The sequence below is a fragment of the Podarcis cretensis genome (genome assembly GCF_951804945.1).
Source record: "Podarcis cretensis genome assembly, chromosome: 9".
Taxonomy (NCBI): domain Eukaryota; kingdom Metazoa; phylum Chordata; class Lepidosauria; order Squamata; family Lacertidae; genus Podarcis; species Podarcis cretensis.
In genome coordinates this window covers 70468548-70490088 of record NC_137178.1, presented here as the reverse complement: position 1 = coordinate 70490088, position 21541 = coordinate 70468548, and the positions used below count along the sequence as shown (strand labels likewise).

The 21541-nt window shown below is 43.8% G+C and overlaps 1 protein-coding gene and 1 long non-coding RNA gene across 5 annotated transcripts in view; one reads left to right on the top strand and one right to left on the bottom strand.

Annotated features, from left to right (window-relative positions):
* Positions 1 to 21541, bottom strand: part of LOC307223595 (cytosolic beta-glucosidase-like) — a 112852-nt gene that overhangs the window by 15065 nt on the left and 76246 nt on the right. For all 4 annotated transcript variants that reach the window (XM_079989772.1, XM_079989775.1, XM_079989773.1 and 1 more), the window contains exons 4-5: positions 20323 to 21128; positions 14957 to 15080 (exon numbers count right to left, since the gene is read on the bottom strand). In XM_079989772.1, coding sequence (XP_079845898.1) covers positions 14957 to 15080; positions 20323 to 21128 — 930 coding nt within the window. The remainder of the gene's footprint in view (positions 1 to 14956; positions 15081 to 20322; positions 21129 to 21541) is intronic.
* Positions 1 to 21541, top strand: part of LOC307223670 — a 384691-nt gene that overhangs the window by 342635 nt on the left and 20515 nt on the right. The window lies entirely within an intron of this gene.

Below are 21541 nucleotides of genomic sequence, written 5' to 3'. Positions count from 1 at the left end.
TTCCTGCTGCAGAGGTACCTATTTATCTACTTGCACTGGCGTGCTTTTGAACTGCTAGGTGGGCAGGAGCTGGGGCAGAGTAACGGGAACTCACTCAGTCACGGGGATTCAAACATTCAGCTTACTGATCGGCAAGCCCAAGAGGCTCAGTGGTTTAGACCACAGTGGCACCCGCGTCCCATATGCTTCTCAGGTAAGGTTGCCCAACTTGGCATCCGTGGGAATACTTTCAAATAGTATACTATATGCCAGGGGTCACCAACACATTGCCTGAGAGTGCAGGCCAGCTGGTGGAGGCCAGCTCTGGCACCCACAATGTCTCCTTCCTCTGCTGAAATTAGGATTGAGGGAAACATTCTTTCTAAGCCAACAGAATGGACTGTGGTGCATGTTAAGTGTCCACAACAGTTCCTCTGGTTTGCAAATATAATTATTATTATTATCATTTATTACTATTTATACCCCACCCATCTGGCTGAGCTTCCCCAGCCACTCTGGGCGGCTTCCAACAGACTATTAAAATACAATAGTCTATTAAACATTAAAAGCTTCCCTAAACAGGGCTGCCTTCAGATGTCTTCTAAAAGTCTGGTAGTTTTTTTCTCTTTGACATCTGGTGGGAGGGCGTTCCACAGGGCGGGTGCCACTATCGAGAAGGCCCTCTGCCTGGTTCCCTGTAACTTGGCTTCTCGCAGTGAGGGAAACCACAAGAAGGTCCTCAGCCCTGGACCTCAGTGTCCGGACAGAACAATGGAGGTGGAGACATTCCTTCAGGTATACTGGGCCGAGGCCGTTTAGGGCTTTAAAGGTCAGCACCAACACTTTGAATTGTGCTCGGAAATGCACTGGAAGCCAGGGTAGCACCTTTAGGACTGGTGTTTGTGGTCTCACCAGCCGCTCCCAGTCACCAGTCTAGCTGCCGCATTCTGGATTAGTTGTAGTTTCCGGGTCACCTTCAAAGGTAGCCCCACATAGAGCGCATTGCAGTAGTCCAAGCAAGAGATAACTAATATACTCACAGCCCTCCCCCCCCCCCAAGTTGGCAACCTCTTCTATATGCTAACTCCTAGAATGAACCTCAACATAAAATTAACTATTTTAAAACAATTGTCAGTGAATCAGTTTGATCTCTGGCACTCAGTTAAGCTACTCATGTCACTACTGGGTGTCTCTCAGATGAGAATGCTGCCTTGAGTGGGCCTGGGAAAACCTGAGAGAGAGAAGAGATCCCAGAAGACTTTAGGGGTGCCAAAAACATCAATCTTTTTTAAAAAGGTGATAGAATGGATTGTGGAAATTGTCACGGTATCTCTTTATTAGCTGCAGCTGGCAAAATTCTTGCCTGGATCTTAGCAAACCGTCTCCTAACTATATCCGAGGACATCCTTCCTGAATCCCAAAATGGTTTTCGACCTTCTAGGGGGACAATGGATATGATTTTCAGTGCTTGACAGCTTCAAGAAAAATGCAGAGAGCAAAATCAACCCCTGTATATGGTGTTTATTGACCTAACTAAGGCCTTCGACACTGTCAATCATAATGCCCTGTGGACTGTCCATATGTAAATCAGCTGCCCAGATAAGTATGTGAACATCCTTCATCTCCTTCACTATAACATGACGGCAACAATCATGGACAACAATGGCTCTTAAAGTGAACTATTCACAGTGGGATTGGGTGCTAAACAGGGATGTCCTATCTCCCCAATTCTCTTTATTATTTTCATCACCATGATCCTACACATTATCAAAAGGAAACTGCCCACCAAGGTAGCACTCATCTATCAAACAGATGGAAAGCTCTTTAATCTGAGTAGGCTGAAAGCACAGAGTAAGTTTCCGTAACTTCTGTCATTGAACTTCAGTATGCTGATGACAATGTAGTGTGTGCACACTCAGACCTCCAAACCATCCTAAATATCTTCTCAGAAGCTTACAGAAAACTTGGCCTATCACTCAATATCCAAAAAACGAAAGGGCTGCACCAACAAGCACAAAATAACCCCTCTGCAATGCCACAAATCCAACTCAATGGTGTAACGTTGGAAAATGTTGATCATTTTTCCTACCTGGGCAGTTATCTTTCCACAAGGGTCGACATCGATGCTGAAATCCAGCATCGCCTGAGCTCTGCCAGAGCAGCTTGCCCTCAATTGAAGCGCAGGGTATTTGAGGATCAGGACATTCACAGGGAAACCAAAATGCTTGTTTTCAAAGCCATTGTACTACCAACCATATTGTACGCAAGTGAAACATGGACCACTTATAAACACCATCTCCAACTCTTTGAAAGATTCCATCAACGGTCTCTCTCAAAAAATTGACACATTGCTTGGGAAGACAGGCAAACGGTCACCAGCATCAAAGCAATGATTCTTCAGCATCGACTTTATTCTACTGATCATGTTGTTCGGATGCCTGATGATCGTCTTCCAAAGCAACTACTCTATTCCCAACTCAAGAATGGGAAGCGAAATACTGGTGGACAGCAGAAAACGTAAAGGAGGAAAAATAAGCCCCCAAAAGCCCGAAGACTGAGCATGCTTAGTGACCTCTAACAGCCATGCAACATTGAGTGGCAGCTGGAGAAGAAAAAAGTCATCTCAAACTCTGAACACTACTGTTAGGGGTGAAAGGATATATTGTTTATGACCGTCTCAGAAGCTTGCCCTCAACACGACTTCTCCAACATTTCAGCTCCAGTTTTAAATTTCTCACTCATAATGTATTTTCCACTCAAAATAAAAAAAAAACAAAGCAAAAATGTGAAGGCTGTCATTAGCTCTTTGATGCTCACAGCTAATTTTATATTTTGCATATACAGGCTAACAACCAGGGATGCATAAATTGGGAGTCGACCATAAAATCACCATAAAAATGATCTTTAAACTCCTCACTTTTACAATATAAAATAGTGCAATGACAAAAAAAGTTTCTCCCAGCAGGGGATAATCAGAAGGAACCATATTTAATTGTAACATTGTTTTTGAGAAATTATATGAAGCAGTAAAGTCTCTTTTCATGCGCAGATACGAAAAATTAAATTACCCTTTGGGTTGAAAATCCACAGGCCTTTTTAATTTCTCTCTAAAAGATAAGTCCTTTGGAGAACTCACTGAAAACTCTGGGATTTCTTTGGTTACAAGTACCGACTCTAATCAGAATACAAACATGCCTGCTGTTCAGAATACATAGTTCTCTCCCAGAACCTTCACCAACCAGAACTCTGTACTATTTTAGGCCCAGGGACACATCACACAAGTTCCTTCACATTTTGCTGTAGGGGACAAATGTCTGCACTGCCAGCTCTCCCGCTCTCTAAAGAGTTTTATTTTTTAAGGCTTCAAATAGGTCAGTAGGTGAAGACTTTGAAAATGAGCAAGGAGTTGTTCCTTTTCTTTATACTGCTCTGTTCGACTAAAAATTCAATTAAATGCAACATTATTTATTTTTTTTAAAAAAATCACTTTATGGTTTAGTAGCCAGGATATTGCACTGTGTTGCAGGATGGTGTTAATGATAAGCCAAGACTATCAACAAGGCAAATAAAAGAACACCAACACACACAAACACTTCTGTCTTCTGTCCACACTCTTCTGCCCACCTGGCTTACTAACGGTAAAGCCAGAGTGTAGAGAAATGTTGATTGTGAACTAAACTGACTGGTGTTCCTGCAGAAATTGAATTGACTGGCAGGTAAATAAGTGTCTTTTAGCCTGTAACTGTAGTCTAGCATGTTAGTACAGTGGTACCTTGGTTCTCAAACTTAATCAGTTCCAGAAGTCCGTTCCAAAACCAAAGCGTTCCAAAACCAAGGCATGCTTTACCATAGAAAATAATGCAAAACGGATCAATCCATTCCAGACTTTTAAAAGCAACCCCTAAAACAGGAATTCAGCATGAATTTTACTATCCAACGAGACCATTGATCCATAAATTGAAAGCAATAAACAATGTACTGCAGTCACACAATCAATCAATCACTAGCTGAACTCAGTTCCACACAGTCACAAAAACAAAACAAAAAGAGCCGCAAAAACAAAAATGCAAAATAAATAGCAAAAACAGACAGACCTCAGCGTAACACTCAAAACGGAAGTGTGGCACTCAAATCGTCAGTGTGACACTCAAAACGGAAGCATGTTCGGCTTCCGAAAAAAGTTCACAAACCGAAACACTTCCGGGTTCGCAGCGTTCAGGTTCCAAGTTGTTCAAGTACCAAGGCATTTGAGAACCAAGGTATCACTGTACTAGCATTTAAAGCCCAGGTACCTAAAAGAGCATCTTCCCCAGTACCAACCATCTTGGACTCTACGACTGTCAGGTGAGGTCTTGTTGGTGGTGCTACCACTAGGGGCTGCCCAGTTGGCACTTACTTGTTACAGGGTCTTTTCAGTAGTGGCTCCCCAGTTGTCAAATGACCTCATAGTGAGGTGCACCCATCTCCACCCTTTGCCAAATGTCAGTGGGAATTTGGAAACATTTCTGTTTGGTGGTTGTTCCTGGCAAACCCATCCCTGGTGGATGTTTTTAACTGTAATTGCTTTTATAATGTTTTATCTGTTTGAGAATGTTTTTGCTTTGTTTTTGTTTTTCCTTTTAAATTGTGTATCTTGGAAGGGCAGGGTATAAACTCAGTAAACAAAATAAATAATCGTGTCAACAAGGAGAAGTCTGTGTTCAGGAAGGTTTCTGGTTTTATATTCAGAATCAAAAGAATAACCAAGTTTTAATTGGTCAGCTAGTACCTCATCTTATTGGCCACCATTATAGGTCAGTAAGAGCACAGAATCTCACCCAAATGGTTGTTGGTTATGTGGCGAGGCCTGCCTGGTGTAAATAAAAGCCCAGGGTCACTACTGGTTGGAGAGAGTCATGTAACAGAATGGCTAAGGACTTGGAAATAATCTTTAGGGAGATTTGGGGAAACCTGAAAGCAGCCAGGAGCAGCAACAGAGTTTATCATCCAAAGGGAAACTGAAGATCTACCCCATAAACTTTTGCTAAGAAGAAAGCAAGGCTCTGAGGCAGCCTTCAAGAAAGGGCTGTTACCAAGTAATGGCCGATCACTGTGGATGTGAAGAAACAGTTGTTGTTGGACCAGGCTGAAGACTGTGGGTGCAATCCTGAAAAGCCAGAAATGAAGACTGTACATAAAAGTCATTAGCATGTAAAGGTAAAGGTAAAGGGACCCCTGACCATTAGGTCCAGTCGTGGCCGACTCTGGGGTTGCGGCGCTCATCTTGCTTTATTGGCTGAGGGAGCCGGCGTACAGCTTCTGGGTCATGTGGCCAGCATGACTAAGCTGCTTCTGGAAAACCAGAGCAGCGCACGAAAACGCTGTTTACCTTCCCGCCAGAGTGGTACCTATTTATCTACTTGCACTTTGATGTGCTTTTGAACTGCTAGGTTGGCAGGAGCAGGGACCGAGCAACAGGAGCTCCCCCCTCACGGGGATTCGAACTGCCGACCTTCTGATCGGCAAGTCCTAGGCTCTGTGGTTTAACCCACAGCGCCACCCTCATCCTTATTGGCATGTAAGGAGTGTTAATTGGAGAAGGAAAGTCATTGGGGAACTGGTTAGGACATGGTTGGGGACTGAAACTGTAGCCTCACACAGCTATCGTCTAAAAAGGAACGGTAGGCTGATTGCTTATGCAGTACTGGTTAAAGCAGTGTTTCCCAAACTTGGGTCTCCAGCTGTTTTCGGACAACAACTGCCAACATCCCTAGCTAGCAGGATGAGTGGTCAGGTATGGTGGCCATTGCAGTTCAAAAACAGCTAGAGACTCAAGTTTGGGAAAGCCTGCACCGTAACTGAGTAAAGCTAAAATCCTTTAAACGAACATTACAGCATGTTAAGAATAAGCTTCAATAAATTGATAGATGCCTTGCTTCTAACTTTAAACCTAGTACTCTGGTCTGTTTTGTTCCACAGCATCCATACCTACTGAATGGTTAGTTGATACAGGAAAGGATGAAGGTTTTATTAAGCATGTTCTCACTAATAGAGAGCACGTGTTGTGGTGGGGTCTAGCAGGCCACCCCACGGTTGCTGGGCTGATCTGTTTGGATGGCCACAGGCTGTGATTGGGCTTCTAGGGAGATTTTGATGTTGCCAATTTGTGGGTTGGGCTCAAAGGTTTTAAATACTGGACATGCAGCTTTGAGATTCCTCTTTTGCTGCGTGCATTGGATCACACGCCCACCCTCCCTGAAATGGGGATTTTGTGCTTGACCTTGCTATGCCTGTCATGGGGTCGTCTGCTTCTGGGGCAGGGGCCTGGTAAGAATTTTGTCCATTTGGCTGATTGGCTGGGGCCATTTGGTTTTTGCCTACTGCGTAGCAAATCGTCACAACTTGTAAGGTTTGCGGTTAGGCATTGGTTAAAAAATTGGTTGGTGGAGGGGTAAGTGCCTACCCCTCCAATGTTGGTGTGGCAAGGGAATTCCATTAAAGGGATCCAGGAGTTTGCCATGCTTTCATCCAAGTTCCTGGCATTGGGCTTGGACCATGCAAGCCTCTGCGAGCATGCGGGGAGAGGTGAGGGTCTGGTGCCCAGCTTCATTTCTCCCTGATATTGTTTTCCCTGACTGGCTTCCGCTGGAATCCGGAAGTCAGTTCTGTCCCTGGGGCAAGGACAGATAGTTGCAACCAATGCCTAAGCAATCACTCACAGTTATGTATTTAAATAAAGTTGTGTCCAAAATTATGCCAAAAACCTTAAACAAAAAGTACGTGTGATGTGTGAGTTATTGGGGTGGCTTGGGGACCTCAACACGCAACATGGTGGCAATGGAGAGAAAGTGAGAGGGGGCATGCAATAGTGAAAAGGTTGTGGTTTTTTTAACAGCTCAGCAGAAAAAAAATTAATAAATACCAATCTTTACAGCATATTGGTAACTGATGGGGAAAACACATCTAGGCCATCAAGGCCAAGCAGTGGGTTCATAGGGTTCAGACCAGATTCTATTTGTGTTCTGTATCTTTTAAAACTTGTAATATATATTGGAGGTTTTTATTATAAGGGAGCCTATATATTTTTTTTTAAATCAGCATAATTCAAAACGGATTTTCTTTTTTCCCCTTTTTAAAAAAGAACACTAGGAGTCAGATCAAATTAATTTGGCCCACGAGCTACCACTTGACTACCTGTGCTCTGTATACCTGGCCAACACAATATATCTATGTGCAATAGCTGTGGCTTCACAACTGCATCATGTTTGCGAGCTCAAATCCTCCACCGTAACCCTGCAAAGTTATTTGCATTTAATATTAATAGGACTTCATAACACATAATGCATTGTGTGCATTTTATCCAGTCACTTCTAATGCTCTGTTCTATTGATCAATATTTTTGTTTCCATTTTACCCTGACATTGTAAAGGCAAATACACAGAAGTGCACCGCCAGTGCTTCATTTTGACATTGTAATATTCTTTCCGTACACTTGCATTTTCATTATCTGGAGACCATTGGAATGACAAGGCGTCCCCTTACAGGAACTGACAAAACTGCCTTAACTCAAAGCTGTAATGAAAAGGAATGACGGCAGGAGAAGGCTAGCAATTTATCAGCCAAAACAACCAATTCAGAACACAGATTTCTCCCCCAAAAAGTATGCTATTCACTTGCACTTCCATTCTCCCCATCCCTGCAGAAGAAAGTAATTAAAATTTCACTCATAGCCCAGACAAGCCCTGCTCAGGGAGAGCGGCTGGCTGTGCCATAGAGAGGTGCCATAGCTCAGTGGTAAATACATAAGAAAGAACAGCCTGGCTTGATCAGATCAAGGGCTCATCTAGTCTTGCTTCTGGGAGGGGGGGCAGTATCTGCAGGAGGCTTTGGGAAAATCCAGAGGTAGGATATGAAAAAAAAGCTCTTCCTCCCCTCCTGTTTCTATAGGAAGTAGCATCCAGGTCTACATGGTACCATTTTTCTAGAAAAAGAGGTGTTGGAACTCACCACTAACACCTCCCTTCTTCTCTTATCATGGCAACGGTGCCCACATGAGAGGTGCCAGAACTGAGTTTTGGTGAGTTCTGGCTAGGGGAAAAAAGCCCTGCCTCTGAACATGGAGGATAAACTTAATTGTTGTGCATAATTACTGTCAAAAAATCCTTCCCCCTTTTAAAGGAAGTAGTTCATTGAGACGTGTGGGATGCAGTTTTTCAATGTTAGCACTGAAAGAAATTAAATCTATCAGCTGATGGGCTCCTATAGATTACAAGGTAAATACTGTCAGGAGTTTGGCCTACACTTGAGTAGGACCCTGGCAGAGACATATGACCGACTGGCATGTTCTCTCCCTCTTGGTCTTCAAAAGCTTTCTTCTGCCTTAACATCACAGTGACCGATGCCAACAGACATCGGCACACTTAGGGATCCACAGAGTTGTCACAGCTCATGCGTGACAGACCTCAGCAACTCAGCATTTTGGCTAATCTACTTTATTTACATATAAACACACACGGGGCACTGCAACATAGCTCCCTCTCTCTCTAGCATCAGACAGTAAAGAGGAAAAAGAACAAAGGACAATAGTCCCACTTCACGGAACACAGTAACACAAACATCCTGTCTCTGTCACTTCCCACTCTGTGGAGTCAAAACATATACCGTCATGTAAATGACAAAAATCCCATGACTGCAATCATGGAGCAGGAATTCTAACAGATACAACCAACCTGATAGCACAGATTAGATTGTTCCTCTGAATTTGCCTCTACTATTTTCATTGAAGTCTTCAAATAACTACGATGGCACCTTGCCAGGGGTGAGTTGTCATTCAGAGCCTAGAGCTGCCCATTAGAAAGCTTTTCGGCAGTCGTGGACTGCTGTGCCAGCTGAGGCATGTTCCTGGGCTGGAAGGTAAGTTTTGTTAGGGGGGAAAATGACAAAAACAGATATTGAAACCTTGGAATGTACCTCTTACGGACTTGAGTCATGAAGAGGAGGAGGCATGTCATCTGTTCCCCTCTTAAATTGATTCTTCACCATTGGAGGGGAGGAAAATCAATGGCTCTGTCTTTATGCAGCTTGATTTTGATATTATCCCCACAGAAACCAATGCTGAGCATCTTAACTTCTAGACAGTAACAGAAAATCCTACAGTTGTTGAAACTTTTACACATCGAAAGCTAAACAAGAGGCTTTTGTTCCAGGGACAGTATTTCAGATTTCAATGAGCTGGGAGACCAGCCAAGTCTAAAGGGGCTACTAGTGGATGCTCAAGATTAATTTACAACGAAGAAGAAGAAGAAGAAGAAGAAGAAGAAGAAGAAGAAGAAGAAGAAGAAGAATTAAAAATACATTAAAAAAGATTAAAAATACATTAAAACATCAGTCATTAAAAACTTCTCTAAACAGGACTGTCTTCAGATGTCTTCTAAACATCAGATAGTTGTTTATTTCCTTAACATCTGATGGGAGGGTGTTCCACAGGGCGGGCGCCACTACCGAGAAGGCCCTCTGCCTGGTTCCTCATAACTTGGCTTCCCTCAGGAAGGGAACCACATAAGGCCCTCGGCGCAGGATCTCAGAAGAAGGAGGAGGAGGATTGCTATTTATGAACATTTGGCCATGGAGATTTTGAATAATGATAATAGTCATATCAGCACATATCAATGAGTTACAGTTGTGAGAGTTGTCCTTTTAAGGCAAAGGGATCTATGCATTTGGGATACATATCGAGCACACAGGTCTATACAGTGGTACCTCTGGTTGCGAACGGGATCCATTCCAGAGGCCCGTTCGCAACATGAAAAGAGCACAACCCGCAGCGGCGCACCTGCGCATGTGCGGGTTGCGATTTGACGCTTCTGCACATGTGCATGATGTCATTTTGCACTTCTGCGCATGCGCGAGCGGCGAAACCCGGAAGTAACCCTTTCTGGTACTTCCAGGTCGCCGCGGAATGAAACCTGAAAGAACATAACATGAAGCAAACATAACATGAGGTATGGCCGTACTTGTCTATTACAATTGTCACAAGACCAAACTAGATGATGTGTTCATTGTGGGAATGCAATTAATACACACTTTTTAATATATAAATAGTAGCTGTGGGAGAGCCTGAGAAGCATCAGGATCACGACAGGGGTGAGAAGGGCGATTTTAACCTTTTCTCTTTTGTGCCCCTCCCCACAAATTGCACTACATTCATCAGCATGGAAGCCTCAGTTGGAGCCAGGAGTAAGCAGAGGGAGACTTGGGGCAACTTTTCACATTATAATTTCAATCCAAAGAACTACTAGTTCTGCTAATGCCATAGGGATTTACCAGCCCCTCAAGAACTGCCTCTCCCAACTTGTTCGAAGTCCCCCCCCCCATCTAAATTTATATTTTGAATGTACACTTAAATTTTAAACCCTACCTAGAATGAATACAGTAATTTGCATATGGTTACACTTTCATAGTTTCTCCACTCGTAAACTGCAGTTTTCTTCTGAGCATAAACGCGGTGGGTCTTGTGCTGAAACAGCTCTCATATTTCAAAGAAAACATAATATCCCATAAGGCCTCTCTATTTTGCAATTCCTCAGTTTTGTTGTTAATCAAGGATCCAGGAAGACCTGCCTCTCCACTCCATGAACCATCAACCCACCCAATGTAGTTTGGAAGGATGTAGACAGCCATCTTCAAATATCTCAAGGGCTGTCACATGGAAGAGGGAACAAGCTTGTTTTCTCCTGCTCTCGGGGGTAGGACTCAAACCAATAATAATAATAATAATTTATTGTTTATACCCCACACATCTGGCTGAGTTTCCCCAGCCACTCTGGGCGGCTCCCAATCAAGTGCTAAAAACAGTACAGCGTCAAATATTAAAAACTTCCCTGAACAGGGCTGCATTCAGATGTCTTTTAAAGATAGGATAGCTGCTTATTTCCTTCACATCTGAAGGGAGGGTGTTCCACAGGGAGGGTGTACCACTACCGAGAAGGCCCTCTGTCTGGTTCCCTGTAACCTCACTTCTCACAATGAGGGAACCACCAGAAGGCCCTTGGCGCTGGATCTCAGTGTCCGGGCTGAACGATGGGGGTGGAGACGTTCCTTCAGGTATACAAGACCAAGGCCGTTTAGGGCTTTAAAGGTCAGCACCAACACTTTGAATTGTGCTCGGAAATGTACTGGGAGCCAATGCAGATCTCTCAGAACCGGTGTTATGTGGTCCCGGCGGCCACTCCCAGCCACCAGTCTAGCTGCCGCATTCTGGATTAATTGCAGCTTCCGGGTCACCTTCAAAGGTAGCCCCACGTAAAGCGCATTGCAGTAGTCCAAGCAGGAGATAACTAGAGCATACACCACTGGCGAGACAGTTCGTGGGCAGGTAGGGTCTTAGCCTGCATACCAGGTGGAGCTGGTAGACAGCTGCCCTGGACACAGAATTAACCTGCGCCTCCATGGACAGCTGTGAGTCCAAAATGACTCCTAGGCTGCGCACCTGGTCCTTCAGGGGCACAGTTACCCCATTCAGGACCAGGGAATCCCCCACACCCACCCACCCCCTGCCCCCAAAAAACAGTACTTCTGTCTTGTCAGGATTCAAATTCAATCTGTTAGCCACCATCCATCCTCCAACCACCTCCAGGTTTGAGAAAACATCAAACATCAAAAACTTCCCTAAACAGGGCTGCCTTCAGATGTCTTGTAAAAGTCAGATAGTTGTTTATTTCCTTGATATCTGATGGAGGGGTGTTCCACAGGGCAGGTGCCACTGCCAAGAAGGCCCTCTGCCTGGTTCTCTGTAACCTCACTTCTCGCAGTGAGGAAACTGCCAGAAGACCCTCAGAGCTAGACCTCAGTGTCCTGGCTGATCAATGAGGGTGGAGACGCTCCTTCAGGCATACTGGCCAAGGCCGTTTAGGGCAGGCATAGGCAAACTCGGCCCTCCATATGTTTTCAGACTATAACTCCCATCACCCCTAGCTAAAGGACTCCCATCACCTAAAGGACCAGTGATCAGGGATGATGGGAGTTGTAGTCCCAAAACATCTGAAGGGCCAAGTTTGCCTATGCCTGGTTTAGGGCTTTAAAGGTCAGCACCAACACTTTGAATTGTGCTTGGAATTGTACTGGTTTCAGTTACAAGAAAGGAGATTTCAACTAAACATAAATTTCCGATAGTATGAGCTGTTTGGCTGTGGAAGAGTCTCCCTTGGGAGGTTGTAGACTCTCATTTCTTGGAGATTTTTAAGCAGAGGTTGGATGGCCATTTCTCATGGATGCTTGAGTTGAGATTCCTGCACTGCAGGGGGTTAGACTGGATGATCCTTGGGGTCCCTTCTAACTCTACAATTCTATGATTCTATGACCAAGTATTATTTGTTTCTTTGATAAGCTCAAGACCAGCATATGGTTCCGACCCATGCATGGTGACATTCTTATTAATTATCTTTTTATCCAGCTCAAGAACATGGTACCCCATTTTATCCTCACAGCAAGCCTTTGAGGTAAGTTAGGGTGAAGAGATAGTAACCAGCCCATATTTTTCCCCGGAACCAGAAAATATGGTTCTAGAACTGGAATATTAATAGATAATGTGTAAAATGTGCAAGGGTAAGCAAGGAAATGGGATGCAGGTGGCGCTGTGGGTTAAAGCCTCAGCGCCTAGGACTTGCCGATCGAAAGGTCAGCGGTTCGAATCCCTGCGGCGGGGTGCGCTCCCGCTGCTCAGTCCCAGCGCCTGCCAACCTAGCAGTTCGAAAGCACCTCTGGGTGCAAGTAGATAAATAGGGACCGCTTACCAGCGGGAAGGTAAACGGCGTTTCCGTGTGCGACTCTGGCTCGCCAGAGCAGCGATGTCACGCTGGCCACGTGACCCGGAAGTGTCTCCGGACAGTGCTGGCCCCTGGCCTCTTAAGTGAGATGGGCGCACAACCCCCGAGTCTGTCAAGACTGGCCCGTACGGGCAGGGGTACCTTTACCTTTACCTTTAAGCAAGGAAATAATAAAAGAATCAATTGAATAATTGTTAAACTACAACAACACAACAAGATGGAAGAAGTTAAAAAAAATGGAGATCACACATGGGTGAAGGGTGAGTGGGGGATATAGGGGAATTTATAAAATTTTCTAATACAATATTTCTAATTGCATTGCATTTATATATAGCAAAGGGAAGTCTCTAGCAATTAGGTATATTTTAATCTAGTCAACTATGTAATAGGCTTACGTTACAAAATGAATATGGATTTTGAATTTGATGTTTGTAATTCTTTTTCGGTTTTGGAATAAAGTTTTTTTTAAAAAAGAAGAGAGAGATAGTAACTAGCCCAAGGCCACCCAGTTAACTTCATGGTTGAAGTGGAGATTCCCCAGTCCTTGTTTAAACACCATGTCAACCAATTCTTGTGTTTCTTCTTTGGACCTCTTTGTGAATGGAAGAGACACAGCTCTCAGGTGGGGCAGAATCAGCAGAAACTTCAATTCTTTGAATGACAGACATTGGGCGCATTTCCCCACTTATCCATGACAAGCCAGCACAGATCACTTTATAAAATCCTGTTGCAAGAACTGGAGTTGAAATGAAATCATCCATAGCGTTTTTTCAAAGTGGGTAGATTTGACATGGTGTGAATATTTGGACACTGTACAATCAACGGGGTATATGTGGAGAGTGTATTAACTTATGGTCTGTGTGTGTGAATCATAGAATCATAGAATCATAGAGTTGGAAGAGACCACAAGGGCCATCGAGTCCAACCCCCTGCCAAGCAGGAAACACCATCAGAGCACTCCTGACATATGGTTGTCAAGCCTCTGCTTAAAGACCTCCAAAGAAGGAGACTCCACCACACTCCTTGGCAGCAAATTCCACTGTCGAACAGCTCTGTGGTGTGGGAGCTGCACGGTCAGGGAAAAAGCAATGCTGCCCAGGGTTGTAAAGACTGCAGAGAGAATAATTGACTGCACTCTTCCCACCTTGGGTCAAATTTATGCTTCCGAGTGCCATAAGAAAGCTGCAGAGATAGCGCAGGATAGTGCGCACCCCAGAAATGATCTCTTTCAGCTTCTGCCTTCTGGAAGAAGGTACAGGGTTATAAAGACTCGGACTAGCTGCCTGAGAAACAGTTTCTACCAAAATGCAATTTTGGTTTTAAACACATTATAAGGAGTCTGTATGGGAGTATATTGTATTTAAAAATGCTGTGTCAGAGTTTTTAGGGGGCTAACCAGGTTGGGACAGCAGGACTGTTGGTTTTTGAATGTCATATGTAGATTTTTCAATTTCGTTGTTCTGTATGGGACAATGACAATAAAGATTATCGTATTGTATCGTATATTTTTGGACACATGCATCCCAAACTATCTTTTTTATATTTAAAAAACAAGCTATTTTCAGATGAACAAAACAAAATAGACAAACCCGAGCACTGTGCAGACTTTTTGAAAACGCAGCACAATTATTTTGTAACAGAATTGTCAACCAACCGGTATTTTACTTGTCTGACCAGTAAAACTATATTGTGTTAGGTAAGCATTTCTGGGATCTAAGAGCCAATGGACTCCAAATTTTGCCCTGGTTTTACTCCCGAACTTCCAAATTCTTTCAGATTCTGCCCCAACCCAATAGGACTTTTCCTGTCCTGGCTTTCACTCCTCGATCTTCCTAAGATGACAATATTTCTGAAATTAATCGTTCTCAGCTCTATTTTCCTCTGTCAGGTCATATATCAATTAGCATAGCCTACAATTTTAGCATTATGAACACCAGATTGGGGGGGAAAGTAATTTCCGTTAAATTTTCTCATTTCATTCCACTCTAAGATGGCACAGAAGGACTAAAGCTACTTTCTTTCCTATCTGCTAAACATTTTCTCCTCTAATCACAATGCTTTTGTCTGACGTACATTAGCCTCTAGAATCACTAGTCATTGCTAAATGCAAATAGGCACACAGGAAAATTATATTAAGTTTGCACAATTGATCTTTCATCATCCTTAAATTGTACCTTTTAAAATCTCCAATAAAGTCAGCCTGAAATACTCCCAGCGTTGAGTGTCATCGAGTGCAGCAGGGTCACTTTGGGAAAACCCATTCTCGGTGATGTAAATTATAGGGTGATTATATGTATCCTAGAACAAGGGAGCAGAAGTTTTATTCAGAACAGATGTTAAGAAAAGCCCATAAAATCAGGTGCATTACCCTCTATCTACTTTAAGCTACAACCCAAAACTAGTTTTCATCAAATTGCACTGACCCTATTAACTTAATTTTCCACAAGCTGACCTTTTATGACTAACAATGGAAAAGCAAAACTGTGCAAATACCCATGAAGACAGAGAAATTACTTATTTTAATGAGAATACTAAAATATCTTTTTCTGCATTAGCATCTGCTATATTGTCACTGCTTTTTAACCCCTCAGTCCTGGCAAGCGATAGCAAATCCCACTGGCATAAATGATCGGAAGGCGCCGCACACCCCATCTACCTACTGAATCAAAAAGGCTGTTCCTGTGATGCAGCAATTCAAAGCGAGAACAGTCCATATCCTTGCATATTGCATGGTGCACGCGCACATAAACAGAACTTGAATAAATTGTATGTGAGATGTAATCCACTGGGAGCAGTCAAATACAACATTCCTTGTCTTGCTACAGTGGTCATGCAGGGGGTGTTGGTCCAGCCAGTCGAACTTCCCTGTTACACCTGGCTGGAGCAACCTTCCTTTTTGCATGTGACTAGTAGGTGGTAGAGACATCACCTTGGCAACAAAGGTCCGTATAGTAAAAGCTATGGTTTTCCCAGTAGTGATGTATGGAAGTGAAAGCTGGACCATAAAGAAGGCTGATCGCCGAAGAATGGATGCTTTTGAATTATGGTGCTGGAGGAGACTCTTGAGAGTCCCATGGACTGCAAGAAGATCAAACCAATCCATTCTGAAGGAAATCAGCCCTGAGTGCTCACTGGAAGGACAGATCCTGAAGCTGAGGCTCCAAGACTTTGGCCACCTCATGAGAAGAGAAGACTCCCTGGAAAAGACCCTGATGTTGGGAAAGATGGAGGGCACAAGGAGAAGGGGACGACAGAGGACGAGATGGTTGGATTGTGTTCTCGAAGCTACCAGCATGAGTTATGGGGTAAACCTGTTTGTATATGTTTGCAACTTTAAGCTTAAAGCCTGCCTTCAGGGATCACACTGTGTTCTGTCATGAGTAAAACTACCTTTTGTTACTTATGAATAAGACTGTTGTGGCTTTATTCTTTTAGGAGGGATCAAAGGGGTCTTTACAAGGAATAAGAGAACATATTTCAATCTGGGCAAGCTCAGGTTAATACCAAAATATGGCTAATACATGGACCAGTTCTAAGGAATGAGATATTAAAAGTTTTTGTTGTCCACTTTGCATTGTCTATCTCTGGTCCAGAAGCATTCTGAGCACCTCGACAGTATCGAATGCTTTCTGAGAGGGTGCAGCATCAGAAGTGTGGGTGCTGTAGAAGTGTTCATTGTGGTTTGCCCAGGTGTACAACCTCTGATCAAAAACCGAGCTTAAAAAGAAGTTTGTATTCTTTCACAGCGGAAGCTAGCTGTGTTATAACACTAACTAGCTGGAACCCTCTGCAACACAAGCCCAGCTACTACAGTAATTTTTCCATTATTTTTTAACTTGATCATGGGTTGTTGTTGTTTTGTTTTGTTTTATGGCGAATATACATTTAAATGAAAAAAAGGTTTAAAAAATAGTGCTTAATAATAAATAAATACATTTAAAATTTGTATAGTACTTTCAAGTGTTCACAGTGTGCTCATTCTCTGGCTTGAATCCTTACAACAAAGCAGTGACAGCAGTGACAGCAGTCACGAAATTCTTGGGAGAAAAGCAATGACAAACCTATACGGCATCTTAAAAAACAGAGACATCACCTTGCCAACAAAGATCTGTATAGTTAAAGCTATGGTTTTCCCAGTGGTGATGTATGGAAGTGAGAGCTGGACCATAAAGAAGGCTGATCGCTGAAGAATTGATGTTTTTGAATTATGGTGCTGGAGGAGACTCTTGAGAGTCCCATGGGCTGCAAGAAGATCAAACCTATCCATTCTGAAGGAAATCAGGCCTGAGTGCTCACTGGAAGGACAGATCCTGAAGCTGAGGCTCCAATACTTTGGCCACCTCATGAGAAGACTCCCTGGGAAAGACCCTGATGTTGGGAAAGATGGAGGGCACAAGGAGAAGGGGACGACAGAGGATGAGATGGTTGGACAGTGTTCTCGAAGCTACTAACATCAGTTTGACCAAACAGCGGGAGGCAGTGGAAGACAGGAATGCCTGGCGTGCTCTGGTCCAGGGGGTCACGAAGAGTCGGACACAACTAAACGACTAAACAACAACAACAACAAGGTATCCTTGTTTTCAGGTTGAGAGAAAGTGCTGTGAGTTCATGCCAGAGATGAGCGCTGAGCTGAAGACTTGTCCAGATTTGTAACTCAGTCTCTTAACCCCTTTGCTGCATCAGCTCAGAATTCCTAAAGAATGATTGCAAGGCAAGTGAATCAGTGTTGCAAGTTCTGGTGAGCGTGTTGTCAAATGCATTGCAAAAGCAGGGGTAAATACGCTCATCTCTTGGGGGCGGGGAGGCGGCAGAAATGGCACGCCAAAGGCAGTTTTTAACGTTGTCTGTATGCAACCCAAGGAACTAATAGAATGTCAAGGTATAGATTTCTGCTATCTCTAAGTGGAAAGCAAACAGAAGAACTACCTCAAAGATTTAGATGCCTCTGGGTGGGAATAAGGGATTTTGAATAAAGTGCTTCCACTGTCTTAGGAGATGAACACTGTCTTGTGGAAATAGTCACTGAAAGAGGTGTCCTAGAATGCTGTCCAATATTGCCTTCTGATGACAAAATGAAACTCTGCACACAGAAAGGATTCCAGAATATGAAGTCAGTTTCGAATGGGGGCGGGGCCCCAAGTCTGATCCCATCTTCTCTGAACTATATTTAAGGCAGGCTGCTGCGACTAGAATTTTTAGTGGGGTTGCCTTTATTATGCATTCCTGTTTCAGCCTCCTGGTTTTGATTTAGCTCTGCACTTGTTTTGTATTAAGTCCCAATTATTTCATTATGATATAGAACTTATCCTATTGACTCGCAGATTTCATCTTAATGGAATTTATTGATGTGCTATGTAATGAATTGTTTCCAAATGTTATTTTGATCATCTTAATGTTTATTATGAACTGCTTTGCACACCATTAAAACTTAAAGCGGGAGGCAGGCAACAGCCAGACGGAACCTGAATATTGTCAAGATTAATAACTGTGGTGCGTGATTACAAGGTTGATTTGGGGGTTGTATTAACTTTTGCAGATAATGTCCACATGGTCCTTAATGGTTGATCTTTGAAAGCTGGGGTTTGGCGATTTGAGCCAGGTTGCCAGGTATTTCTGACTGCCAGTTCTCTTTCTTTGCCCTAAATTAGGTTGCTTGTGTTGAGATTCCTCCTCCGTGTTTGCAGTCATGAGATTGTTGACTATCACAAGACAGTGTATGTTTTCATTCCACAGTATGGGAAGTGACGGAGACAGGATGTTTTGTACTACTGTGTGCCAGAATGTAGGACTATTGTCGTTTGTTCCTTTCTCTTTGCTGTCTGATGAGGAAGAGGAAGGAGCTAAGTCAGAATGCTCCGAGGGTATTATATGTAAATATAGTAGATTAGCCAAAATGCTGTGCTACTGAGTTCTGTTACGCAAACTGTGAATACTCTGCAGGATCCTAAGTGTGCTGATGCTTCTTGGTATCAGTTGCTTTGATGTTCGGTTGGAGAAAGCTTTTGAAGCTCCCAACCGACCAGGAGGGAGAGAACATGCCAGTTGGGCATGTGTCTCTACCAGGGTCCTACACGAGAGTAGGACAATCCTAACAGCTTGGAGGTCAAGGAAGAGTGGACTTTTGCATGAAAAAGGACTTGTGAGTTTGGTTCTGGTATGGGCCACAAATTCTTGGGGAAAGCATATGCTCAGAAGCACCCTATTCCACCACGCTGAGTCACTGTTGCATCTAACTCTGGTTGGTGGACCTCAGAACTTATGACTGCTTAAACTCTGAAGTCTGCCCACACTCATATAGGGTTGTGTTTGGAAGTATCATCTCATCATATCATATCATATCATATCATATCATATCATATCATATGCCTATAAATGCAAGATCAGTGATAGCCAATGTGACGTTCTTCAGATATTGTGGAGTAAAACTTACATCATGCCTGGCCATTGGACATGCTAGCTGGGAATGATGGGAGTTGTAGTCCGAAGCATTATGGGGAAACTGGCCCTGACTCAAGTTACTTCGTGGGAGGGCATGAAGAGGATGAAAACCTACGCATCTTTATCACAGAGTGAGTGGTATCCAACTACGTTATACTTGGAGTAGGCCTACTGAATTAATGGACCATAGTTATACCCATCAATTTCAATGGATCAGCTCCAAAGAGGACCAATGTTGGATATGACCCTGTACCCTGACAGATGCAATGCTAGCCCTTCCCTGATGCCAGATGGAAAGCAGTCCTCATAATGTGGGTCTCTCTGCCATGGGAGCATATTCACCCAGTGCTTTTCCAGCTGCACTGGCTCCCGGTAGAGTACAGGGTCAGATTTAAGGTGCTGCTTTTGACCTTTAAAGCCCTTCACGGCCTAGGACCCTCGTACCTACGGGACCGCCTCTCCCGGTATGCCCCACGGAGAGCCTCAAGGTCCATAAATAGCAACACCCTAGTGGTCCCAGGCCCTAAGGAAGTTAGATTGGCTTCAACCAGAGCCAGGGCCTTTTCAACACTGGCTCCGATCTGGTGGAACGTTCTGCCTCATGAGACCAGGGCCCTGCAGGATCTGATTTCTTTCCGCAGGGCCTGTAAGACAGAGTTGTTCCGCCAGGCCTTTGGCTTGGAGCCAATTTGATTCCCTCCCCCTCCCCTCTTTCTTTTTTCTTTTTCCTCCTGTGATGAGGCTACATTTTAATATTTTAATGTTTCAATATGTTAATGTTGTATTTTAATCTTGTTTTTAAGTTGTATTCATTCAACTTGTTTTTATTATTGCTTGTTAGCCGCCCTGAGCCCGGCCTTGGCTGGAGAGGGCGGCTTATAAATAAAAATTATTATTATTATTATTATTATTATTATTATTATTATTACACAATGCACTGACAGCAACACAGGGTTGTTACCTGGATTTGCAGTGAAACAAAAAGTGTGCTTTTGTTCCAATCTCTACACTAAAACCCCTTTGAGCATGAGACATCCATCACAGTTGGTTCTTCAAGGAAATGGATAAACAGATAAGGGTGGAGGCAGGGGGAATCCCATACCTTGATGTATTTCAACAGGCGGCGTAAACCCCATGGAACAACAGCCAGCCAAGAACTGCCGGTTGCTACAGGCCAGGATGGCTCTGTTACTTGCTCCGCTTCCTTGTCCGCAGACATACTTGGTGGGCTATGTGTATTCTCTCGGTGCTTAATTTTGCGGGAAGTGTAATAATTTAGAGAGAAAAAGTCGGCGGTGCCCTTGATCATCATCTTTTCTTCCTCAGTAAATTCTGGAAGCCTTGATGATGGAGAACCTTGCCTTTTACACATAGCAGAAATCTGGGATTTCATGATGGCTGGATAGTCACCATTGAGGAAGATTGGGGCAGCGAACCAATCCAGGCAAAACGCCACGTGCCTCTTAGCAGCTTCCTGGTCAGCAACGGAATTCGGATCAAAGGGTTCTGCCCAATCCGAGTTGAGCGCTATAGACACAAGTCCGCCCTGTGTTTTCCGAAATAGCCTATCGTAAGTGTGCCAGGCTGCAGCGTGAGCTTTGATCATGTTGTGAGCGGCCAGGTATGCTCCGGTGCCAAGCTCCTTAATACCTGGGGCCATCGTACCTTCTTCATAGCCAAGCTCAGCCATAACATACGGCTCATTAATGGTGATCCACAGCTTCACTCTGTCCCCAAAGGTTCTGAAGCAAAACTGGGCATAACTATCAAAGGCTTCCACCATGGCCCCTGATCTCCAGCCCCCTTGATCTTCTAAACACTGCGGTAGGTCGAAATGATACAGGGTGACCACAGGAGTCACGTCATTTGCTAGCAGACTATCAATCATTTTGTCATAATATTCAACTCCTATAGAAAATGGGAGCAAGGCAACAAGGTTTACATTTGTACTCACAAAGTTCATTCTGAAAGCTTTCTCTTAAAGATTTAGCTTATGTAAACAGAGAGATATGAGAGGTAGAGACATATTAAATACTTAATAATTCAGTAAACACAATGAACTTGCAGGGTAAAGGTAAAGGTAAAGGGACCCCTGAACATTAGGTCCAGTCGTGGCCAACTCTGGGGATGCAGCGCTTTACTGGCCGAGGGAGCCGGCGTACAGCTTCCGGGTCATGTGGCCAGCATGACTAAGCCGCTTCTGGCGAATCAGAGCAGTGCACGGAAACGCCGTTTACCTTCCCGCTGGAAGGTATTTACCTATTTATCTCCTTGCACTTTGACGTGCTTTCGAACTGCTAGGTTGGCAGGAGCAGGGACCG